The 26376-nt window shown below is 46.0% G+C and overlaps 1 protein-coding gene across 3 annotated transcripts in view; it reads left to right on the forward strand.

Moving 5' to 3' along the window:
- Positions 1 to 26051, forward strand: part of KIAA0513 (KIAA0513 ortholog) — a 67757-nt gene extending 41706 nt beyond the window's left edge. For 2 of the 3 annotated variants that reach the window (XM_088448019.1, XM_088448020.1), the window contains exons 10-13: positions 1320 to 1349; positions 6447 to 6527; positions 19589 to 19683; positions 22636 to 26051. In XM_088448019.1, coding sequence (XP_088304145.1) covers positions 1320 to 1349; positions 6447 to 6527; positions 19589 to 19683; positions 22636 to 22685 — 256 coding nt within the window. In that variant the 3' untranslated portion in view covers positions 22686 to 26051. The remainder of the gene's footprint in view (positions 1 to 1319; positions 1350 to 6446; positions 6528 to 19588; positions 19684 to 22635) is intronic. The other variant, XM_088448021.1, reaches the window with a different exon arrangement.
- The last annotated feature ends 325 nt before the right edge of the window (positions 26052 to 26376 follow it).

Below are 26376 nucleotides of genomic sequence, written 5' to 3' on the forward strand. Positions count from 1 at the left end.
ATAGTCCCTGGACCTCACACCTCCGCACTATGGTGACGGCAGCCATTATTAATCGCCGGCATTTAGCCTATCAATAGAAACAAGTCTCTGGTGAATCGATAGGCTGAGTTTTGGTTGTGAGCCCACAAACTGGCTGCATCCAGGATATCTCAGATATAGATAGATAGATATATATATAATCTTTATCTATGTTTTCGGACCCCTGCCCTAAAGCGAAAATCTCTGAAAAGCGGAATTGTAAACGCAGCCATAGACATACATTGCTCACTAACTGATATCATTTATAACTTGGCTCCAAAAGTAATGTAGATATATATAATTGGCGACGGTCATGTTAGCGGAACGCCACTGTATAAGACAATACGATATATGGAAAGGTGTCGGGAGATTATTTATAATGAGGGGACCGTACTCCTCCTCTGTAAGGCTCTTATGCATTCTGCCTGATAACAGAGGATAATACCACGCACTCAGCTATATAGTAATAGAGCAGACAAATTCCCCTGCTGGATTCCAGGGCCAGCAGCTCCCCACACACATCTTGGCAATGATCCTTCTTCTGATGTCTTTAGTCCTGAAATTTTCCTGAATATTAGCGTAGATATCGGTCTTGGTTGCGGCAGGTCTGTCTGCACCTGGTATGTTGGGATATTGGAGATTTGCTGCTGCCTAATGGTGCTTTTCTGGAGTTCCGGTCCTTGGCTCGAGTTGCTTTGCGGGTGGCGTGTTGCGTCCGAGGTTGGGGCTCCTGTTGGAGGGTGTGCTGGGGTTCTCCCAACCGCCCTACATCCAACAGGACCCCCACCCTGACTGCGCCACACTACCACAAAGCATAGCTACCTCTGTCACTGTTAGCTCTTTCACGTAAAGCAATGCACATATTTTATATTTTGAGGTTATTTAAATAAAGTGACCGACCGCGATGGTCTCGAGTGGAGGGGTACTAGGTCTTTAACATGGGGAAAGGATGTATCTGTAGCGCTTCCAGCCTACGTATATTACCTCTTGGAAGCTGATCCCTTTCTGAAACAAATAAAGTAGTCTGACTTTTCTATGTACCCTTTAAACAGACTCTACCCCTTTGTGATATGAGTCATTATGAACATGTTCCAGGGTTACAGTTTATAACAGTGACTAAAGGTAACACGCGCACACCCCTAGGTATGAAGCTCACCCATACTGGTTTTTATACTTCATCCACTAGTGATGTCAGAGCTTACATCCTCTCCTGCCAGTGATGTCATTCTTTATTTCTGCTCACCAATGGCATGACCTCTAACCTTTAACCTTTGCTGACCCTGTTTCTGCTGCCGGTCCAGAGGGAATGCTGGGGAGGAAGAGGAGGAGAGGTTGGTTGTCCTATGTTTATCAGCCGTGCTACCCTCAGTGATCTGTGCAACACGTGTTTCCATATTACACTGGCTTGGTTTAAAATACACTCAGTACTTGCACATTGGAAGCTGCCATCTTATGGGCTGAACAAAGCTTTATAAGAATCCAGCCTATCCATTCACTGGGAACTAGTGACCTCACACAGGCAAAAAGTGTTTCCGTTATGTCACTGGATTGGCTGCATTCTCAGTGATGTCACTGGCTCCTGGTGAATGGATAGACTGCATTCTTAGTGATGTCACTGGTTCCTTGTGAATGGATAGGCTGCATTCTCAGTGATGTCACTGGTTCTTAGTGACTGGATAGGCTGCATTCTCAGTGATGTCACTGGTTCTTAGTGACTGGATAGGCTGCATTCTCAGTGATGTCACTGGTTCCTAGTGACTGGATAGGCTGCATTCTCAGTGATGTTAGGCTGCATTCTCTGTGATGTCCCTGGTTCCTAGTGAATGGATAGGCTGCATTCTCAGTGATGTCACTGGTTCCTAGTGTATGGATAGGCTGCATTCTCAGTGATGTCACTGGTTCCTAGTGAATGGATAGGCTGCATTCTCAGTGATGTCACTGGTTCCTAGAGAACGGATAGGCTGCATTCTCAGTGATGTCACTGGCTCCTCTATAGGCTGCATTCTCAGTGATGTCACTGACTCCTAGTGAATGGATAGGTAACATTCTCAATGATGTCACTGGCTCCTCTATAGGCTGCATTCTCAGTGATGTCACTGACTCCTAGTGAATGGATAGGTTACATTCTAACTGATATCACTGGTTCCTAGTGAATGGATAGGCTGCATTCTCAGTGATGTCACTGGTTCCTAGTGACTGGATAGGCTGCATTCTCAGTGATGTCACTGGCTCCTAGTGACTGGATAGGCTGCATTCTCACTGATATCACTGGTTCCTAGTGAATGGATAGGCTGCATTCTCAGTGATGTCACTGGTTCCTAGTGACTGGATAGGCTGCATTCTCAGTGATGTCACTGGTTCCTAGTGACTGGATAGGCTGCATTCTCAGTGATGTTAGGCTGCATTCTCTGTGATGTCCCTGGTTCCTAGTGAATGGATAGGCTGCATTCTCAGTGATGTCACTGGTTCCTAGTGTATGGATAGGCTGCATTCTCAGTGATGTCACTGGTTCCTAGTGAATGGATAGGCTGCATTCTCAGTGATGTCACTGGTTCCTAGAGAACGGATAGGCTGCATTCTCAGTGATGTCACTGGCTCCTCTATAGGCTGCATTCTCAGTGATGTCACTGACTCCTAGTGAATGGATAGGTAACATTCTCAATGATGTCACTGGCTCCTCTATAGGCTGCATTCTCAGTGATGTCACTGACTCCTAGTGAATGGATAGGTTACATTCTAACTGATATCACTGGTTCCTAGTGAATGGATAGGCTGCATTCTCAGTGATGTCACTGGCTCCTAGTGACTGGATAGGCTGCATTCTCACTGATATCACTGGTTCCTAGTGAATGGATAGGCTGCATTCTCAGTGATGTCACTGGTTCCTAGTGACTGGATAGGCTGCATTCTCAGTGATGTCACTGGCTCCTAGTGTATGGATAAGCTGCATTCTCAGTGATGTCACTGGTTCCTAGTGACTGGATAGGCTGCATTCTCAGTGATGTCACTGGTTCCTAGTGACTGGATAGGCTGCATTCTCAGTGATGTCACTGGCTCCTAGTGACTGGATAGGCTGCATTCTCACTAATATCACTGGTTTCTAGTGAATGGATAGGCTGCATTCTCAGTGATGTCACTGGTTCCTAGTGAATGGATAGGCTGCATTCTCAGTGATGTCACTGGTTCCTAGTGTATGGATAAGCTGCATTCTCAGTGATGTCACTGGTTCCTAGTGACTGGACAGGCTGCATTCTCAGTGATGTTACTGGTTCCTAGTGACTGGACAGGCTGCATTCTCAGTGATGTTACTGGTTCCTAGTGACTGGATAGGCTGCATTCTCAGTGATGTCACTGGTTCCTAGTGTATGGATAAGCTGCATTCTCAGTGATGTCACTGGTTCCTAGTGACTGGACAGGCTGCATTCTCAGTGATGTTACTGGTTCCTAGTGACTGGATAGGCTGCATTCTCAGTGATGTCACTGGCTCCTAGTGAATGGATAGGCTGCATTCTCAGTGATGTCACTGGTTCCTAGTGACTGGATAGGCTGCATTCTCAGTGATGTCACTGGTTCCTAGTGTATGGATAAGCTGCATTCTCAGTGATGTCACTGGTTCCTAGTGAATGGATAGGCTGCACTTTTATGCATATTGATTCAGCCCAAAAAATGTCTGCCTCCATTAAGTGACATAGGGGTCTGTTCACTAAGCAGTGTTAGGAGACAGAGTGAAAAGTGATAAGGTACCAGCCAATCAGCTCCTAACTGCCATCTCCCAGGTTGTGTTTGAAAAATGACAGTTGGGAGCTGATTGGCTGGTACCTTATCACTTTTCCCTCTGTCTCCTAACACTGCTTAGTAAATAGACCCCATAGACAGTTATTGCACTTTAATGTTTATTAAAAAGTAGGGTTTATGGGTCTACTCAGTATTACTTTATTTTATTTTTGTTACTAGTTTGATTTGTATCATTCCTAATTTATCTAAAATGTTGATGGCTATGATATTCGCAATATTGCATTAAACTGGTGGGAGAAACCTGACCCAGGAGTCCTATTAATAGCCTCATTTATCAACGAGTTTATAACTAAAACTAGTGATAAATATCACTGTGTATGATAAATGGTGCTCCAGCCAATCAGCTCCCAACTGTCATTTTTCTAACAGTTGACAGTTGGGAGCTGATTGGCTGGAGCACCATTTATCATAAAAAGTGATATTTATCACTAGTTTTAGTTATAAACTCGTTGATAAATGAGGCCCTAAATGTTATACTTATTATTTTATGTGTCACTAATCTGCTGGAAGCGTACAGAGCTTCATTACTGCATGCAGGATTCATTATCATATATTGCATGGCGTCAGACAGGAGATCCCTGCCCTTACATGTAGTGCGCTATAACTGATCTCTGTCACTAACATCATACCTCCCAACATGACCCTCTCCAGGAGGGACACAATGCTCTGGTCCTGGACTTCCCTGGTGATTTATGATTGGTGGTGGCTCCAGGGGCGGGGCTACAGCACAGTCCAAAATTCAAATAGGGGAGTCACACCAACTGCCAGTGAGTCCCAGCCAGTGATGTTTGGCAGTGTGTGAGATGACAGTTGGTGTGACTCCCCTATTTGAATTTTGAACTGTGCTGCAGCCCCGCCTCTTACCAGGGAAGTCCAGGACCAGAGCACTGTGTCCCTCCTGGAGAGGGTCATGTTGGGAGGTATGCTAACAGTGGGACTGATTCAGCGGCGGCCGGAATGAAAACATTGGGTGCAAGCGCCCGTTGTTTTAATTCTGCACTTGTGTCCCGACAGTTACCGCCAGGGGACGCAAGTCAGAATTGCATGGAGATCCAGTATCCTATGGTGTGGCCGATGTTTGATCGATGGTGCCACTGTTTGCACGCTTATGTCTCAGTAGGAAGCCACCGCTGCTGCGACTCCGCCCGAATCCTACTATTTCCTTTAGACAGCAATCTGTCACTTTCCAATGCTTAGTGTTCCTGTCAGCCATTCACGCTGGAGGCGGCCATCTTATGTGTGTGTGCTGGAGGCGGCCATCTTATGTGTGTGCTGGAGCCATGTCCCTGACAGCGCTGCCTCTCCCTCATTTAGTCACTGACATGTTGCATCTCATTAGAGATCCCTAATCCGGCCATATGTCGTTTTACAGCCCAGGATTTCTTTTATTTCTGATCGATTCTAAAAATGTGCAAACACTCATTTGAACGCTAATGACACCTCGAACGCAAAATCGAACGCAGGCCGCTAATTTCAAACCACAAACGTGATCCTGCCCATTAAACTGGTGACATCTTCTGGGGTTGTGAACCGGTTTGGAATATTCAAGCATCTCAGATCGTCCTCTCGCGGCAGCGCCTCCATGATATCCGTAGATCCCCGTGAATTGATTGGCTCATTATGAATATTTGTTCAGCACACAATATGGCCGCCTCTATGTATGTAGGCGACAGGTACACTTTATATTAAAGGATAGACAACATTCGCCCATATTTTTATGTCCTCGCTATACATTTTTTACAGTAAAAAGGGGAACAGAGACCAAGTATAGGGTGCTTAATACCTGAATCACAGCCCAGCTTGTTGGTGTTGGTACATGCCATGCTATAATAGTACCAGTATATTTACTAGCGGTTGTCATTGCATAAAACAGAAATCCAGCGCAATATAATGTAATGAGGTCAGAACAAGCCTCCGCTAAGGTCCAGTACAAATATAGAACTTATTGTACTACACATAGTTATTGAAGACATCATTGAAAAAACTTTAGCTTGAGGAAACTTGTGGTGACTGCGGAAGGGTTAACAGAAGCCACCTGGTGACCCAGAAAGCAGAATTGTCTGCCCTGAGAGGATAAATGCAGGTTTCCAAGCGGTCGGTCGGCCCCTCTCCCATTAATTCGTCCCCCCCCACACAAACCCACATAGCTGGTGACAGCCCCTATAGAGCGTGACACAGCTGCATGCCAGCCCGTCTGCAGCAAAACACAGCCCTACAGCAATGGTAATGACTACAGCTCGCTAATTACACCTCCGAACAAAGCGCACGGAAATTATCTCCATTTTCTCTCACAGGGTTTTTAGCAGATAATATAATGGGGTGTCAGCAGAAGCTCATGTTGTCAGATGGCGCTCTTTGTCTGGGCGGCTCTGTATTACACCCCAATATATCAACTTTATCCTCATCCTCCATCTAGTACTGATCTGTCCGACGTTTTACGCGTCAGTTACATTGTGTCCGTCATTCTGTTGCTGTTAGTGACCTACGTGTCTCATTGTACTACAATCCCCAACAAGCTTGCCTCATCCTGGTAGGAGTTTTAGTTTATAGAACAGTCGGAGCCAGACGTTATGCGCCCTTGTCGTAAAGGGACCTGCTTGTTTGATAAATATAATGTTTTTGCACCTCGGCAGAGACCGCTGGTATCACATGACCCAGGAGGAGCGCGATGACAGCCTGCAGTTTAATGAGAACATTACGTTTGGCCAGCTTGGGTATGTTCTATTGTTATTACTATGCGCAATGACTCAGCGGGAACGTAGGTGTGTCGCAACTAACGCGGTTTTTGTTTCATTTTTCTGCAAATGTTTAGTAAAGTACATGGGCGGCATTTGTTCTGCTCAAGGGAAATATATTTACAGAAAATCCGCAAGCAGCCATTTCTGAGCGCCAATCGTTAGGAGGGCGTGCAGTCATATTGGCACCATCAACAATGTCAAAACTGTAATGTCAAATGGTTCTGTCTGTGTGCTTCGTTCACAATCTCAACCGGCATGTCAACGTTGAAGGATGTCGATATGTTCAAATTGTTGACATTCCGCTTCCCTACATCATGGACATACCAGCCTTAGGGTTAGATAGTATGGATGACATTACGCTTCCCTACATCATGGACATACCAGCCTTAGGGTTAGATAGTATGGATGACATTACGCTTCCCTACATCATGGACATACCAGCCTTAGGGTTAGATAGTATGGATGACATTACGCTTCCCTACATCATGGACATACCACCCTTAGGGTTAGATAGTATGGATGACATTCCGCTTTCCTACATCATGGACATACCAGCCTTAGGGTTAGATAGTACGGTTGATATTACGCTTCCCTACATCATGGACATACCAGCCTTAGGGTTAGATAGTATGGTTGATATTACGCTTCCCTACATCATGGACATACCAGCCTTAGGATTAGATAGTATGGATGACATTACGCTTCCCTACATCATGGACATACCAGCCTTAGGGTTAGATAGTATGGATGACATTACGCTTCCCTACATCATGGACATACCAGCCTTAGGGTTAGATAGTATGGATGACATTCCGCTTCCCTACATCATGGACATATCAGCCTTAGGGTTAGATAGTATGTATGACATTGCTCTTCCCTACATCATGGACATACCAGCCTTAGGGTTAGATAGTATGGATGACATTGCTCTTCCCTACATCATGGACATACCAGCCTTAGGGTTAGATAGTATGGATGACATTCCGCTTCCCTACATCATGGACATACCAGCCTTAGGGTTAGATAGTATGGATGACATTCCGCTTCCCTACATCATGGACATACCAGCCTTAGGGTTAGATAGTATGGATGACATTACGCTTCTCTACATCATGGACATAGCAGCCATAGGGTTGATAGTATGGATGACATTATGCTTTCCAACATCATGGACATACCAGCCTTAGGGTTAGATAGTATGGATGATATTACGCTTTCCAACATCATGGACATACCAGCCTTAGGGTTATATAGTATGGATGACATTCCGCTTCCCTACATCATGGACATACTAGCCTTAGGGTTAGATAGTATGGATGACATTACGCTTCCCTACATCATGGACATACCAGTCTTAGGGTTACATAGTATGGATGACATTCCGCTTCCCTACATCATGGACATACCAGCCTTAGGGTTATATAGTATGGATGACATTCCGCTTTCCTACATCATGGACATACCAGCCTTAGGGTTAGATAGTATGGATGACTTTACGCTTCCCTACATCATGGACATACCAGTCTTAGGGTTACATAGTATGGATGACATTCCGTTTTCCTACATCATGGACATACCAGCCTTAGGGTTAGATAGTATGGATGACATTCCGCTTTCCTACATCATGGACATACCAGCCTTAGGGTTAGATAGTATGGTTGACATTTCGCTTCCCTACATCATGGACATACCAGCCTTAGGGTTAGATAGTATGGATGACATTCCGCTTCCCTACATCATGGACATAGCAGCCATAGGGTTAGATAGTATGGATGACATTACGCTTTCCTACATCATGGACATACCAGCCATAGGGTTAGATAGTATGGATGACATTACGCTTCCCTACATCATGGACATACCAGCCTTAAGGTGCGTACACACTAGACGATATGCTCCCTGAGCGATACCGTGTAGTGTGTCCCCGGCAGGGTGTGCCCAATGTCGTTCATAACATTGAGCACACCTGCTGAACAATATCATTAACGATATCGTTCAGCGCCGGGCTCTCTCCCCCATTCCCCAACATGCAGCAAACTGACGACATCGTCAGGTTGGCCTACATGTTAATCCGATGAACGATAATGACAAACGACCCGCGGGAACGCGCGTCGTCGTTATCGTTCATCGTTTTTGTGTTAAAAATTTACGATAAAGTGGACGACTGAACGATAACGATATCGTTCAGTTGTCCACTTTAATCGCCCAGTGTGTACGCCCCATTAGAGTTAGATAGTATGGTTGACATTCTCACTGAAAGGTGTCGACATGCAAAATGTTGACATGTCAGTATTGACATAGTTAATGTCGACTTTTAGACCCTGTCAAGATAAATGATGACGACATTTGGATTGTGTCAACATGGCGAATGGCGGTATTGAGATTATGGAACTGCTATTCCGCAGCCATTAGGTGTACTGCTGATTTACTCCATGATAAGCAATGGTAACATACGAGTCATGTCTCTGACATAAGTACATCAGCATTGAATATCTTATTCCTGGCTGGTCACTTGGAGTCATTAGGGGTCCGTCTTTGCATTAGTACAGTACATAAAATAAACACAGTATATATTCTGAAATAGAAGTAAAGTCTGTCCCATCCCTTTACTCAGTTACCATTTAACGGTTTCTTGCATTTCTGGTAACAGATATAAGGAAAGTACTTTAAATACATATTTTATTTTCTGTCTGTGTGTCTCACGCTTCTGTCTGTGTGTGTGTCTCACTCTTCTGTCTGTGTGTGTGTCTCACGCTTCTGTCTGTGTGTGTGTCTCACTCTTCTGTCTGTGTGTGTCTCTCACTCTTCTGTCTGTGTGTCTCTCACTCTTCTGTCTGTGTGTCTCTCACTCTTCTGTCTGTGTGTGTCTCTCACTCTTCTGTCTGTGTGTGTCTCTCACTCTTCTGTCTGTGTGTGTCTCTCACTCTTCTGTCTGTGTGTGTCTCTCACTCTTCTGTCTGTGTGTGTGTCTCACTCTTCTGTCTGTGTGTGTGTCTCACTCTTCTGTCTGTGTGTGTGTCTCACTCTTCTGTCTGTGTGTGTGTCTCACTCTTCTGTGTGTGTGTCTCACGCTTCTGTCTTTGTGTCTCTCACGCTTCTGTCTGTGCGTCTCTCACTCTTCTGTCTGTGTGTCTCTCACTCTTCTGTCTGTGTGTGTGTCTCACGTTTCTGTCTGTGTGTCTCTTACTCTACTGTCTGTGTGTGTCTCTCGCTTCTGTCTGTGTGTGTCTCTCGCTTCTTTCTGTGTGTGTCTCACTCTTCTGTGTGTGTGTCTCACTCTTCTGTCTGTGTGTGTGTCTCACGTTTCTGTCTGTGTGTCTCTTACTCTACTGTCTGTGTGTGTCTCTCGCTTCTGTCTGTGTGTGTCTCTCGCTTCTTTCTGTGTGTGTCTCACTCTTCTGTCTGTGTGTGTGTCTCACTCTTCTGTCTGTGTGTGTGTCTCACTCTTCTGTCTGTGTGTGTGTCTCACTCTTCTGTCTGTGTGTCTCTCACTCTTCTGTCTGTGTGTGTGTGTCTCACTCTTCTGTCTGTGTGTGTCTCACTCTTCTGTCTGTGTGTGTCTCACTCTTCTGTCTGTGTGTGTGTCTCTCACTCTTCTGTCTGTGTGTCTCTCACTCTTCTGTCTGTGTCTCTCACTCTTCTGTCTGTGTGTCTCTCACTCTTCTGTCTGTGTGTCTCTCACTCTTCTGTCTGTGTGTCTCTCACTCTTCTGTCTGTGTGTCTCTCACTCGTCTGTCTGTGTGTGTGTCTCACTCGTCTGTCTGTGTGTGTGTCTCACTCGTCTGTCTGTGTGTGTGTCTCACTCGTCTGTCTGTGTGTGTGTCTCACGCTTCTGTCTGTGTGTGTGTCTCACTCTTCTGTCTGTGTGTGTCTCACTCTTCTGTCTGTGTGTGTGTGTCTCACTCTTCTGTCTGTGTGTGTCTCACTCTTCTGTCTGTGTGTGTCTCACTCTTCTGTCTGTGTGTGTGTCTCACTCTACTGTCTGTGTCTCTCTCACTCTTCTGTCTGTGTGTGTCTCACTCTTCTGTCTGTGTGTGTCTCACTCTTCTGTCTGTGTGTGTCTCACTCTTCTGTCTGTGTGTGTGTCTCACGTTTCTGTCTGTGTGTCTCTTACTCTACTGTCTGTGTGTGTCTCTCGCTTCTGTCTGTGTGTGTCTCTCGCTTCTTTCTGTGTGTGTCTCACTCTTCTGTGTGTGTGTCTCACTCTTCTGTCTGTGTGTGTGTCTCACGTTTCTGTCTGTGTGTCTCTTACTCTACTGTCTGTGTGTGTCTCTCGCTTCTGTCTGTGTGTGTCTCTCGCTTCTTTCTGTGTGTGTCTCACTCTTCTGTGTGTGTGTCTCACTCTTCTGTCTGTGTGTGTGTCTCACTCTTCTGTCTGTGTGTGTGTCTCACTCTTCTGTCTGTGTGTCTCTCACTCTTCTGTCTGTGTGTGTGTGTCTCACTCTTCTGTCTGTGTGTGTCTCACTCTTCTGTCTGTGTGTGTCTCACTCTTCTGTCTGTGTGTGTGTCTCTCACTCTTCTGTCTGTGTGTCTCTCACTCTTCTGTCTGTGTCTCTCACTCTTCTGTCTGTGTGTCTCTCACTCTTCTGTCTGTGTGTCTCTCACTCTTCTGTCTGTGTGTCTCTCACTCTTCTGTCTGTGTGTCTCTCACTCGTCTGTCTGTGTGTGTGTCTCACTCGTCTGTCTGTGTGTGTGTCTCACTCGTCTGTCTGTGTGTGTGTCTCACTCGTCTGTCTGTGTGTGTGTCTCACGCTTCTGTCTGTGTGTGTGTCTCACTCTTCTGTCTGTGTGTGTCTCACTCTTCTGTCTGTGTGTGTGTGTCTCACTCTTCTGTCTGTGTGTGTCTCACTCTTCTGTCTGTGTGTGTCTCACTCTTCTGTCTGTGTGTGTGTCTCACTCTACTGTCTGTGTCTCTCTCACTCTTCTGTCTGTGTGTGTCTCACTCTTCTGTCTGTGTGTGTCTCACTCTTCTGTCTGTGTGTGTCTCACTCTTCTGTCTGTGTGTGTGTCTCACTCTACTGTCTGTGTGTCTCTCACTCTACTGTCTGTCTGTGTGTCTCTCACTCTACTGTCTGTCTGTGTGTCTCTCACTCGTCTGTCTGTGTGTCTCTCACACTTCTGTTTGTCTGTCTGTGTGTGTCTCACGTTTCTGTCTGTCTGTGCCTCACTCTTCTGTCTGTGTGTCTCTCACTCGTCTGTCTGTGTGTCTCTCACTCGTCTGTCTGTGTGTCTCTCACTCGTCTGTCTGTGTGTGTCTCACGCTTCTGTCTGTGTGTGTCTCACGCTTCTGTCTGTGTGTGTCTCACGCTTCTGTCTGTGTGTGTCTCACTCTTCTGTCTGTGTGTGTGTGTCTCACTCTTCTGTCTGTGTGTGTGTGTCTCACTCTTCTGTCTGTGTGTGTGTGTCTCACTCTTCTGTCTGTGTGTGTGTGTCTCACTCTTCTGTCTGTGTGTGTGTGTCTCACTCTTCTGTCTGTGTGTGTCTCACTCTTCTGTCTGTGTGTGTGTCTCACTCTACTGTCTGTGTCTCTCTCACTCTTCTGTCTGTGTGTGTCTCACTCTTCTGTCTGTGTGTGTCTCACTCTTCTGTCTGTGTGTGTCTCACTCTTCTGTCTGTGTGTGTGTCTCACTCTACTGTCTGTGTGTCTCTCACTCTACTGTCTGTCTGTGTGTCTCTCACTCTACTGTCTGTCTGTGTGTCTCTCACTCGTCTGTCTGTGTGTCTCTCACACTTCTGTTTGTCTGTCTGTGTGTGTCTCACGTTTCTGTCTGTCTGTGCCTCACTCTTCTGTCTGTGTGTCTCTCACGCTTCTGTCTGTGTGTCTCTCACGCTTCTGTCTGTGTGTGTCTCACGCTTCTGTCTGTGTGTGTCTCACGCTTCTGTCTGTGTGTGTCTCACGCTTCTGTCTGTGTGTGTCTCACGCTTCTGTCTGTGTGTGTCTCACGCTTCTGTCTGTGTATGTCTCACTCGTCTGTCTGTGTGTGTCTCACTCGTCTGTCTGTGTGTGTCTCACTCTTCTGTCTGTGTGTGTCTCACTCTTCTGTCTGTCTGTGTGTGTCTCACTCTTCTGTCTGTCTGTGTCTCACTCTTCTGTCTGTGTGTGTGTCTCACGCTTCTGTCTGTGTGTGTGTGTCTCACGCTTCTGTCTGTGTGTGTGTGTCTCACTCTTCTGTCTGTGTGTCTCTCACTCTTCTGTCTGTGTGTGTCTCACGCTTCTGTCTGTGTCTCACGCTTCTGTCTGTGTGTGTCTGTCACTCGTCTGTCTGTGTGTGTGTCTCACTCTTCTGTCTGTGTGTGTGTCTCACTCTTCTGTCTGTGTGTGTGTCTCACGCTTCTGTCTGTGTGTCTCTCACTCTTCTGTCTGTGTGTCTCTCGTCTGTCTGTCTGTGTGTCTCTCACTCTTCTGTCTGTGTGTGTGTCTCACTCTTCTGTCTGTGTGTGTGTCTCATTCTTCTGTCTGTGTGTGTGTGTCTCATTCTTCTGTCTGTGTGTGTGTGTCTCACTCTTCTGTCTGTGTGTGTGTCTCACTCTTCTGTCTGTGTGTGTCTCACGCTTCTGTCTGTGTCTCACGCTTCTGTCTGTGTGTGTCTGTCACTCGTCTGTCTGTGTGTGTGTCTCACTCTTCTGTCTGTGTGTGTGTCTCACTCTTCTGTCTGTGTGTGTGTCTCACGCTTCTGTCTGTGTGTCTCTCACTCTTCTGTCTGTGTGTCTCTCGTCTGTCTGTCTGTGTGTCTCTCACTCGTCTGTGTGTGTCTCACTCTTCTGTCTGTGTGTCTCTCACTCTTCTGTCTGTGTGTCTCTCACTCGTCTGTCTGTGTGTCTCTCACTCGTCTGTCTGTGTGTGTCTCACTCGTCTGTCTGTGTGTGTCTCACTCGTCTGTCTGTGTGTGTCTCACTCGTCTGTCTGTGTGTGTCTCACTCGTCTGTCTGTGTGTGTCTCACGCTTCTGTCTGTGTGTGTCTCACGCTTCTGTCTGTGTGTGTCTCACTCGTCTGTCTGTGTGTGTCTCACTCGTCTGTCTGTGTGTGTCTCACTCGTCTGTCTGTGTGTGTCTCACTCGTCTGTCTGTGTGTGTCTCACTCTTCTGTCTGTCTGTGTGTGTCTCACTCTTCTGTCTGTGTGTGTCTCACTCTTCTGTCTGTGTGTGTGTCTCACGCTTCTGTCTGTGTGTGTGTGTCTCACGCTTCTGTCTGTGTGTGTGTGTGTCTCACGCTTCTGTCTGTGTGTCTCTCACTCTTCTGTCTGTGTGTGTCTCACGCTTCTGTCTGTGTCTCACGCTTCTGTCTGTGTGTGTCTCACGCTTCTGTTTGTCTGTGTGTGTCTCACGTTTCTGTTTGTCTGTCTGTGTGTGTCTCATGTTTCTGTCTATCTGTGCCTCACTCTTCTGTCCGTCTGTCTGTGTCTCTCACTTATCTGTCTGTCTATCACTCTTCTGTCTGTGTGTCTCTCGTCTGTCTGTCTGTGTGTCTCTCACTCGTCTGTGTGTGTCTCACTCTTCTGTCTGTGTGTCTCACTCTTCTGTCTGATTGTCTCTCACTCGTCTGTCTGTGTGTCTCTCACTCGTCTGTCTGTGTGTCTCTCACTCGTCTGTCTGTGTGTCTCTCACTCGTCTGTCTGTGTGTGTCTCACTCGTCTGTCTGTGTGTCTCTCACTCTTCTGTCTGTGTGTCTCTCACTCGTCTGTCTGTGTGTGTCTCACTCGTCTGTCTGTGTGTGTCTCACTCGTCTGTCTGTGTGTGTCTCACTCGTCTGTCTGTGTGTCTCTCACTCGTCTGTCTGTGTGTCTCTCACTCGTCTGTCTGTGTGTCTCTCACTCTTCTGTCTGTGTGTCTCTCACTCTTCTGTCTGTGTGTCTCTCACTCTTCTGTCTGTGTGTCTCTCACTCTTCTGTCTGTGTGTCTCTCACTCTTCTGTCTGTGTGTCTCTCACTCTTCTGTCTGTGTGTCTCTCACTCTTCTGTCTGTGTGTCTCTCACTCTTCTGTCTGTGTGTCTCTCACTCGTCTGTCTGTGTGTCTCTCACTCTTCTGTCTGTGTGTCTCTCACTCTTCTGTCTGTGTGTCTCTCACTCTTCTGTCTGTGTGTCTCTCACTCTTCTGTCTGTGTGTCTCTCACTCTTCTGTCTGTGTGTCTCTCACTCTTCTGTCTGTGTGTCTCTCACTCTTCTGTCTGTGTGTCTCTCACTCTTCTGTCTGTCTGTGTGTCTCTCACTCTTCTGTCTGTGTGTCTCTCACTCTTCTGTCTGTCTGTCTGTCTCTCACTCTTCTGTCTGTGTGTGTGTCTCACTCTTCTGTCTGTGTGTCTGTCACTCTTCTGTCTGTCTGTGTCTGTCACTCTTCTGTCTGTCTGTGTGTCTGTCTCTCTCTCACTCTTCTGTCTGTGTGTCTGTCTCTCTCTCACTCTTCTGTCTGTGTGTCTGTCTCTCTCTCACTCTTCTGTCTGTGTGTGTGTCACTCTTCTGTCTGTGTTTCTGTCACTCTTCTGTCTGTCTCTCACTCTTGTCTGTCTGTCTTTCACTCTTCTGTCTGTCTGCCTCTCGCTCGTCTGTCTGTGTGTCTCTCTCTTCTGTATGTCTGTGTCTCTCTCACTTGTCTGTCTGTCTCTCACTCGTCTGTCTCTCACTCGTCTGTCTGTGTGTCTCTCACTCGTCTGTCTGTGTGTGTGTGTGTGTCTCTCACTCTTCTGTCTGTGTGTCTCTCACTCTTCTGTCTGTGTGTCTGTCACTCTTCTGTCTGTGTGTGTGTCACTCTTCTGTCTGTCTCTCACTCTTGTCTGTCTGTCTTTCACTCTTCTGTCTGTCTGCCTCTCGCTCGTCTGTCTGTGTGTCTCTCACTCTTCTGTATGTCTGTGTCTCTCTCACTTGTCTGTCTGTCTCTCACTCGTCTGTCTCTCACTCGTCTGTCTCTCACTCGTGTGTCTCTCACTCGTCTGTCTGTGTGTCTCTCACTCGTCTGTCTGTGTGTCTCTCACTCGTCTGTCTGTGTGTCTCTCACTCGTCTGTCTGTGTGTCTCTCACTCGTCTGTCTGTCTGTGTCTGTCACTCTTCTGTCTGTCTGTGTCTGTCACTCTTCTGTCTGTCTGTGTCTGTCACTCTTCTGTCTGTGTGTCTCTCACTCGTCTGTCTGTGTGTCTCTCACTCGTCTGTCTGTGTGTCTCTCACACTTCTGTTTGTCTGTCTGTGTGTGTCTCACGTTTCTGTCTGTCTGTGCCTCACTCTTCTGTCTGTGTGTCTCTCACTCGTCTGTCTGTGTGTCTCTCACTCGTCTGTCTGTGTGTCTCTCACTCGTCTGTCTGTGTGTCTCTCACTCGTCTGTCTGTGTGTCTCTCACTCGTCTGTCTGTGTGTCTCTCACTCGTCTGTCTGTGTGTGTCTCACGCTTCTGTCTGTGTGTGTCTCACGCTTCTGTCTGTGTGTGTCTCACGCTTCTGTCTGTGTGTGTCTCACGCTTCTGTCTGTGTGTGTCTCACTCGTCTGTCTGTGTGTGTCTCACTCGTCTGTCTGTGTGTGTCTCACTCGTCTGTCTGTGTGTGTCTCACTCGTCTGTCTGTGTGTGTCTCACTCTTCTGTCTGTGTGTCTCTCACTCTGTCTGTCTGTGTGTCTCTCACTCGTCTGTCTGTGTGTCTCTCACTCGTCTGTCTGTGTGTCTCTCACACTTCTGTTTGTCTGTGTGTGTCTCACGTTTCTGTCTGTCTGTGCCTCACTCTTCTGTCTGTGTGTCTCTCACTCGTCTGTCTGTGTGTCTCTCACTCGTCTGTCTGTGTGTCTCTCACTCGTCTGTCTGTGTGTCTCTCACTCGTCTGTCTGTGTGTCTCTCACTCGTCTGTCTGTGTGTGTCTCACGCTTCTGTCTGTGTGTGTCTCACGCTTCTGTCTGTGTGTGTCTCACGCTTCTGTCTGTGTGTGTCTCACGCTTCTGTCTGTGTGTGTCTCACGCTTCTGTCTGTGTGTGTCTCACGCTTCTGTCTGTGTGTGTCTCACTCGTCTGTCTGTGTGTGTCTCACTCGTCTGTCTGTGTGTGTCTCACTCTTCTGTCTGTCTGTGTGTGTCTCACTCTTCTGTCTGTCTGTGTGTGTCTCACTCTTCTGTCTGTGTGTGTCTCACTCTTCTGTCTGTGTGTGTGTCTCACGCTTCTGTCTGTGTGTGTGTGTGTCTCACGCTTCTGTCTGTGTGTGTGTGTCTCACTCTTCTGTCTGTGTGTCTCTCACTCTTCTGTCTGTGTCTCACGCTTCTGTCTGTGTGTGTCTGTCACTCGTCTGTGTGTGTGTCTCACTCTTCTGTCTGTGTGTGTGTCTCACTCTTCTGTCTGTGTGTGTGTCTCACGCTTCTGTCTGTGTGTCTCTCACTCTTCTGTCTGTGTGTCTCTCGTCTGTCTGTCTGTGTGTCTCTCACTCTTCTGTCTGTGTGTGTGTCTCACTCTTCTGTCTGTGTGTGTGTCTCATTCTTCTGTCTGTGTGTGTGTGTCTCATTCTTCTGTCTGTGTGTGTGTGTCTCACTCTTCTGTCTGTGTGTGTGTCTCACTCTTCTGTCTGTGTGTGTCTCACGCTTCTGTCTGTGTGTGTCTCACGCTTCTGTCTGTGTGTGTCTCACGCTTCTGTTTGTCTGTGTGTGTCTCACGTTTCTGTTTGTCTGTCTGTGTGTGTCTCATGTTTCTGTCTATCTGTGCCTCACTCTTCTGTCCGTCTGTCTGTGTCTCTCACTTATCTGTCTGTCTATCACTCTTCTGTCTGTGTGTCTCTCGTCTGTCTGTCTGTGTGTCTCTCACTCGTCTGTGTGTGTCTCACTCTTCTGTCTGTGTGTCTCACTCTTCTGTCTGATTGTCTCTCACTCGTCTGTCTGTGTGTCTCTCACTCGTCTGTCTGTGTGTGTCTCACTCGTCTGTCTGTGTGTCTCTCACTCTTCTGTCTGTGTGTCTCTCACTCGTCTGTGTGTCTCTCACTCGTCTGTCTGTGTGTCTCTCACTCTTCTGTCTGTGTGTCTCTCACTCTTCTGTCTGTGTGTCTCTCACTCTTCTGTCTGTGTGTCTCTCACTCTTCTGTCTGTGTGTCTCTCACTCTTCTGTCTGTGTGTCTCTCACTCTTCTGTCTGTGTGTCTCTCACTCGTCTGTCTGTGTGTGTGTCTCACTCTTCTGCCTGTGTGTGTGTCACTCTTCTGTCTGTCTGTGTGTCTGTCTCTCTCTCACTCTTCTGTCTGTGTGTCTGTCTCTCTCTCACTCTTCTGTCTGTGTGTGTGTCACTCTTCTGTCTGTGTTTCTGTCACTCTTCTGTCTGTCTCTCACTCTTGTCTGTCTGTCTTTCACTCTTCTGTCTGTCTGCCTCTCGCTCGTCTGTCTGTGTGTCTCTCTCTTCTGTATGTCTGTGTCTCTCTCACTTGTCTGTCTGTCTCTCACTCGTCTGTCTCTCACTCGTCTGTCTGTGTGTCTCTCACTCGTCTGTGTGTCTCTCACTCGTCTGTCTGTGTGTCTCTCACTCGTCTGTCTGTGTGTGTGTGTCTCTCACTTGTCTGTCTGTGTGTCTCACTCGTCTGTCTGTGTGTGTGTGTCTCTCACTCTTCTGTCTGTGTGTCTCTCACTCTTCTGTCTGTGTGTCTCTCACTCTTCTGTCTGTGTGTCTGTCACTCTTCTGTCTGTGTGTGTGTCACTCTTCTGTCTCTCTCACTCTTGTCTGTCTGTCTTTCACTCTTCTGTCTGTCTGCCTCTCGCTTGTCTGTCTGTGTGTCTCTCACTCTTCTGTATGTCTGTGTCTCTCTCACTTGTCTGTCTGTCTCTCACTCGTCTGTCTCTCACTCGTCTGTCTCTCACTCGTCTGTCTCTCACTCGTCTGTCTGTGTGTCTCTCACTCGTCTGTCTGTGTGTCTCTCACTCGTCTGTCTGTGTGTCTCTCACTCGTCTGTCTGTCTGTGTCTGTCACTCTTCTGTCTGTCTGTGTCTGTCACTCTTCTGTCTGTCTGTGTCTGTCACTCTTCTGTCTGTCTGTGTCTGTCACTCTTCTGTCTGTCTGTGTCTGTCACTCTTCTGTCTGTCTGTGTCTCTCACTCTTCTGTCTGTGTGTCTGTCACTCTTCTGTCTGTGTGTGTGTCACTCTTCTGTCTGTCTCTCACTCTTGTCTGTCTGTCTTTCACTCTTCTGTCTGTCTGCCTCTCGCTCGTCTGTCTGTGTGTCTCTCACTCTTCTGTATGTCTGTGTCTCTCTCACTTGTCTGTCTGTCTCTCACTCGTCTGTCTCTCACTCGTCTGTCTCTCACTCGTCTGTCTGTGTGTCTCTCACTCGTCTGTCTGTGTGTCTCTCACTCGTCTGTCTGTGTGTCTCTCACTCGTCTGTCTGTGTGTCTCTCACTCGTCTGTCTGTGTGTCTCTCACTCGTCTGTCTGTGTGTCTCTCACTCGTCTGTCTGTCTGTGTCTGTCACTCTTCTGTCTGTCTGTGTCTGTCACTCTTCTGTCTGTCTGTGTCTGTCACTCTTCTGTCTGTCTGTGTGTCTGTCTCTCTCTCACTCTTCTGTCTGTGTGTCTGTCTCTCTCTCACTCTTCTGTCTGTGTGTCTGTCACTCTTCTGTCTGTGTTTCTGTCACTCTTCTGTCTGTCTTTCGCTCTTCTGTCTGTCTGCCTCTCGCTCGTCTGTCTGTGTGTCTCTCTCTTCTGTATGTCTGTGTCTCTCTCACTCGTCTGTCTCTCACTCGTCTGTCTGTGTGTCTCTCACTCGTCTGTCTGTGTGTCTCTCACTCGTCTGTCTGTGTGTGTGTGTGTCTCTCACTTGTCTGTCTGGGTGTCTCTCACTCGTCTGTCTGTGTGTGTGTGTCTCTCACTTGTCTGTCTGTGTGTCTCTCACTCGTCTGTCTGTGTGTGTGTGTCTCTCACTCTTCTGTCTGTGTGTCTGTCACTCTTCTGTATGTCTGTGTGTCTCTCTCTCTTCTGTATGTCTGTGTGTCTCTCACTCGTCTGTCTGTGTATCTCACTCGTCTGTCTGTGTGTCTCTCACTCTTCTGTATGTCTGTGTCTCTCACTCTTGGATCTGTCTCTCTCTTACAATACGGTCTCTTTGTTTAGGACGTTTACACACAACATGTTGGCGTTTGGGCTGAGTAAGAAATTGTGCAACGACTTCCTGAAGAAGCAGGCCGTGATCGGGAGCCTGGACGATGGTGAGGTGGTCAACGATGTTATTATTATTATTACTATTATTATTATTATTATTACTATTATTATTACTATTATTATTATTACTATTATTATTATTATATTTATTATTTTTTTATTATTTTCTTTTTTTGTGAATTAACCAAATTATTTAAACCTGGGTGTTTTGACATTTATTATGTTCATCGCGTAATGTAGTCTACAGATTGCACATAGCTGGTACCGCAGTGAGTTTCTGCTCCTTACTGTCTGTTTCCTTTAGTGCCTCTCCCCAAATATACAGGCGTCACAAGTGATTCCTTACCTTTATTATTATATCATACAATTACCAACACTATATTATTACTTCCTGGTGACTAATATACAATACAGGACACCCTCCATTCCTGGTGGCTAATATTCAATAAAGGACATCCTCCATTCCTGGTGACTAATATACAATACAGGACACCCTCCATTCCTGGTGACTAATATACAATACAGGACACCCTCCATTCCTGGTGGCTAATATACAATACAGAACACCCTCCATTCCTGGTGGCTAATATACAATACAGAACACCCTCCATTCCTGGTGACTAATATACAATACAGGACACCCTCCATTCCTGGTGGCTAATATACAATACAGAACACCCTCCATTCCTGGTGGCTAATATACAGTACAGAACACCCTCCATTCCTGGTGACTAATATACAATACAGGACACCCTCCATTCCTGGTGGCTAATATACAATACAGAACACCCTCCATTCCTGGTGGCTAATATACAATACAGAACACCCTCCATTCCTGGTGACTAATATACAATACAGGACACCCTCCATTCCTGGTGACTAATATACAATACAGGACACCCTCCATTCCTGGTGGCTAATATACTATACAGAACACCCTCCATTCCTGGTGGCTAATATACTATACAGTTCATCCTCCATTCCTGGTAGCTAAAATATAGTGCAGGACTCGCCCCATTCCTGGTGGCTAATATATACAGGACACCCTCCATTCCTGGTAGCTAATAAAATACAATACAGGAAACCCTTCATTCCTGGTAGCTAATATATAGTTCAGGACTCACTCCATACCTGGTGGCTAATATATACAGAAGACCCTCCATTCCTGGTCGCTAATATACAGGACACCCTCCATTTCTGGTGGCTAATTTACAATACAGGACACCCTCCATTTCTGATTGCTAATATACACTACAGGATACCCTCCATTCCTGGTGGCTAATATACAATACAGGATACCCTCCATTCCTGGTGGCTAATATACAATACAGGATACCCTCCATTCCTGGTGGCTAATATACAATACAGGACACCATCCATTCCTGATGGCTAATATACAATACAGGGCACCCTCCATTTCTGGTGGCTAACATAAAGTGCAGGACACCCGCCATCCTGGTGGCTATCCTACAATACCGGATTCACCCCATTTCTGGTCAGTAATATATTGTAGACAACTCACCCTATTTATAAGTGACTAATATACAGTACAGGACTCGCCCCATTCCTGGGTGGCCAATATACAATACAGAACACTCACTCCCCTATTACTGGCAAGTGTACAGTACAGGACTCTTCCATTCCTGGTGGCTAATATACCATACAGGACTCCCCTCATTCGTGGTGGCTAATATACCATACAGGACTCACCTCATTCCTGGTGGCTAATTTACCATACAGGACTCCCCTCATTCCTGGTGGCTAATATACCATACAGGACTCCCCTCATTCCTGGTGGCTAATATACCATACAGGACTCCCCTCATTCCTGGTGGCTAATATACCATACAGGCTGATATACCATACAGGACTCACCTCATTACTGGCGGCTAATATACCATACAGGACTCCCCTCATTCCTGGTGGCTAATATACCATACAGGACTCCCCTCATTCCTGGTGGCTGATATACCATACAGGACTCACCTCATTCCTGGTGGCTAATATACCATACAGGACTCCCCTCATTCCTGGTGGCTAATATACCATACAGGACTCCCCTCATTCCTGGTGGCTAATATAACATACAGGACTCCCCTCATTCCTGGTGGCTAAGTTACAGTATAGAACACTCACTCCCCCATTACTGGCTAGTGTACAGTACAGGACTCCCCTATTAATGGTGGTTAGTATACAAGAACGTAGCATATTAAGATTCTTCTGACTGCCAGAGGCGAATGTTGGGAACTTAGGGCCTAATTCACTATGGATATTGCAACTGCGATTACACAGACTGACTGCGATAGTATGCTAATCCTCTGCGATAGCAATGCCATCGCAGCACTACATAAGGACGCCCACTTTACCTTACACACATCCGTAATGTTTAGCAAGACTGCGAAACCATCGGTAACATGGAGTACCATCGCAGCCTCACTCACACTGGCACGAGCTCTGATCTTACTCAGGAATTGATCACCTCGTCGCATTGAGTACTCAGGCTGCGTATGGCATCGCAGTGCCTAATTTATGCACACCCCTGCAACGGCGTTCAAACGCACTGGCACGCCTGCGTTTCACCCACCACCCACTCATCACCACCCCCCCAAATGGCATTTCCTGTCAATCACTTTGTGATGGGTCTGTGTGATCACTGCGATCGCAATCCCGATGTGATGCTTGCGCAGAACACAATGGCCGTTTGCGTGCGTAATCGCAGTTGCGATCTTTGCTGAATTAGACCCATAAGCAGAACTCAGTGCTGCCAGATACTTAGAGAAATCTCCCTCCACCTATAAACTCTGAATAACTGGCTTAAAGTTTCGGAGGGGAATCTGGCTATACCGAATGTGAAAAGGGGAAACTGACCAATAAAAGGAAGCGATTCATTCTGACACAGAGTTGTCTGTACTTATATTATTGGTCGTTTAGATGTACTGGGATCAGAGTTTGCTCATTCTAATGTCCTCATTACTGTTTTTGCACATGGTACCTTTCAGATAAGTTTAAGCAGCTGACAGAGCACATTGAGCAAATGGCCTTGGAATAGAGGTCGGGAAGGTGAGCGCAGTGGCTGCGCGATGTCCCAGCATTGGATGAAGAGCGCTGCCGGATTGGCGAATCTGCATGATGGTCCTGTCGCTGCCCCTTACGACATCCCTGACCTGCGGGGGCCAATCCATGGCAATTCAGGGGGGAAAAACTGCAGAGTATATATATTTTGTAAAGGAGTCTTTTGTCTACTTATGGGGATGAGAGTATGTAACACGAGTCTTGTCTGTGTGCCTAATGGGAGAGGCGAAAAACCAAACCACAGTGTTGGTGTGACAGATAATTCCCATTTCTTTATTTTATTTTTTTTATAAGCAGGAAATGGGGTTTCCGTGTTTAACCCCTTCCCCTCCAGCGCAGCACGCCGTTACCGTTACCCTGTCTGGCTGGGAAAAGCAGATGTTGTGTTTATTTCCTATTGTAATAGGAACGTGCAGTGTGGTCACTTCTCTTGTGTGTAGATATTTTCTGACCATACCGGGCACAGTAAATATATTTCCAAAAGATATATATATATATAAATAACGTATACTTTTGCCATGTGTTTGAATGTGTTAGAAATGTATATTTATTATAGATGCTCAGTATTTGAGTTATAAAGCTGTTAGAGAATATAAAATAAATGTGTATATATATTTTTTAAAGAGATTGAATAGAGGGAAAACCGGATCTTTAAAATAAGCCACCGTTTTCCTGGGGAGATTTACTCCAGACCAGACATTATATATTTATAATACAACAGTGACAGTGTATATGTGTGAACCCCTTTATATAGTGTATGTATAAGCAGCTTGTGATTATTCCAGTATTCATTAGGAACATCCGCTCCTGTAGTTTATATAGATATTTTAAGTCACCTCGGAGTGTATTAAGCAGCCAGCTCCTTGTGAATGGGTAGCATCCTTACAATATATCATGAATAGGAAATGATCCTATATAATACATAGTGTTGTTTATGTTACTGGGTGGCTCCGTGAATACAGGTTACACCCAATTGAATTCTCCTATAGTTTCCCCAGATACATTTTACCCTGCACTACCCCCATGGCAAATAGATCTGTGCTGAGCAAGACATTGTTGTTAAACTTGTACCATTTACAAATGTATAGTCCGTTTTTTACAGTGATATATTTCAGCTAAGGCAGTGAGGGAAGCATTTAACCTGCGCACATGAGACTTCCTGCCTGTAGAAGAACATTGCACAAAGACATTTTTGTTAAACTTGTACCATTTACAAATGTATAGTCCGTCTTACAGCAATGTGATATATTTCAGCTAAGGCAGTGAGGGAAGCATTTAACCTGCGCACATGAGACTTCCTGCCTGTAGAGGAACATTGCACAAAGACATTTTTACCCATAGGTTTGTAAATGTTCCAGTATCACCTCAAATTTTAAGTGTAGTCACCTAATAGTGCTAAAAGTGCGTCTTTTATTATATAAGTACCGAGCGAGCGCAGTATCTGGAGCTCCACCTGTGTTCAAGGTGACACCCAATCTCACTCCCACTGCCTGTTACATTGACCATGAAAGAAAATGCAAGGGCCCCTTTTACTACACACAATGGAGGCAACAGTTTTGTGATCTGAACCAGTGATCACAATAAGGCAGCCGCTCACTAGGAATCAGTGATGTCGGTGAGGCAGGAGGCACCGTGCCTCATGGTAGTTACGATGACCTGGTGACTTCACCAGTTGCATACCGGTTGATGCCACAAATAAGCTGCCTCTTTTGTAATGGTTAGTTACTGCTGTGTTCCCGTGCAATGTATATGTATGTTTGTATTCATTGTGTTAATTCTGTATTTGATAATGATGTACGGGGCCAAGTTTTATCCTGCGTGAAATGTGAAATGTAAGTATTATTGAGTAATTCACTTTGTGCATTGTTTTGTATGTGTTACTTTGTATCTGTTACATTGCCAGTCTGTGTTATAGCAGTGATCTGTGAGTATGGTGATGTGCGGCCATTTGTGTTTTATTACTGGTTACTGTGGTTACATGAGTCTGTGTGTGTGATAAATAGATGTCTGGTTTGTTTCTCTAGTTGTATGGAGAGCTCTGTCAAGCTTGCCACTTTACTGAGCAAGGCAAAGCAATAATTCTGGATTATTTAGGCTACTACATTGAGATAGTCACATGGAAGTAAGTTTAGGGATTTTCCTTTTTTTTTTTTTTTTTACTTTTTGAAGGCCGCTTTTTTTTAAGCTAATGTCAACTCATTAAAAACTGAGGTTCAATCCACAGGATTGCACCTCGATTGTGTGTAGGCGACCATCGCAATTCAAACTACAAGCATGATTTTGGCTATTAGCGTGCAGTACCTACCCACAGCCTGCAGAGGGAGGGGGCTTAAACCACTCCGATGTCTGTGCCTGTAACAAACAGCACAACCTGCAGGTAATCAGCGGTACTGCACACCACAAAATCTTTTTCATTTTTGTATTAAATTTACCTGTGTGTACTTTGGGTAGGACGTACAACAGAAAGCCTGGATTCATTGCCTTTCCTAGTAATAAGAGGGTGAGACCATTACGGTTCCTGTGTCCTTATGCGAAGTGTGACCTTGTGGCTGATTGTATGTAGGTATAATTGCAGTGTGTTAGTACATTACTATATGCAGCCTCCTTTTTTCCTGAGATTGGAAGTTGGAATCAGGGCATTCAGTGGTTGCACGCATGGTGGTTTGGGCCAAATTTGGCCACCGTCCAATCGGCTGCCTCGACAACTATTCTTTGCCCGGATTACCCTACATCCGTCCCCTGTCAGTCTGGGGGAAGTGTCTGTTACAGTGCAAGTCTGTTTCATTATCTTCCGGACTGATAGATGGGGGTGGTTGTAGTTATTATACACTTATATTGGAAATGATTGACAACTAACCCCTGACCACTCCTTACCTAAGTTCTAGCCGTCTCCTGGTCCCTGGGGCCCTCCTGTCTGCACTGTTGGGGTTTGCGGTAATATTGAAGTATTGCAGGTCTTGGGGCCCACAATATGCCTTGTGGGAGCCCCGGTATGATCCCAACAGGACAGAAATGGTTGTCCCAGATGAGGGACCCCTGTAATTTAGGTAAGTAGAAACAAGTGCAGTAGGGTTCTCTTGTCAAATTTCTCAATATAAAGGTGATAAGAGATATATGTTATATGGAGTTTTGCATAAACTGGAGTCACCAGAAGCCATATAGGATTATTGTGGAAGTGAAGCCGTCCCGCTCATCCACCGCAACCTCCTGAGACTGTCGGAGGAGAAGGGAGATTTGTTGTCTGCGGGTACATTGTGGGGGGGGGATGAGAGGATTGTATCACTGTATTAGCTGTGGCTTGAGTAATAAAATCATGTTGAGTAATAAATTCTTGTTCAAACTCCATTGTGGTGTATAATTATTGGCCTTTATAAACTTTCCATCTGAAACTACCTGAATCTTTCTGTTCTTGCAGCAGAATTGAAGCAGCAAATGCACAATACATAAATCCCTAGAAGACTTTGCACATAGGACGTTTGGCTTTGCAGGCTGGAGATAACCAAACAGAATATTTTTACGTTAATCTCACTGCAATTGGGACGGAAGATAGACATTGCTATAAAAGGAATTTATTCTACACCTGCTGACGCTTGCAGGTTACTCTGTGTATATGAGCTGTACATAAGCCCTGACCATACGCAGGGAAGGACACCTGTATCACAAAGTGT

Source organism: Taudactylus pleione, unplaced genomic scaffold (genome assembly GCF_031769625.1).
Source record: "Taudactylus pleione unplaced genomic scaffold, aTauple2 ptg000447l, whole genome shotgun sequence".
Classification (NCBI taxonomy): domain Eukaryota; kingdom Metazoa; phylum Chordata; class Amphibia; order Anura; family Myobatrachidae; genus Taudactylus; species Taudactylus pleione.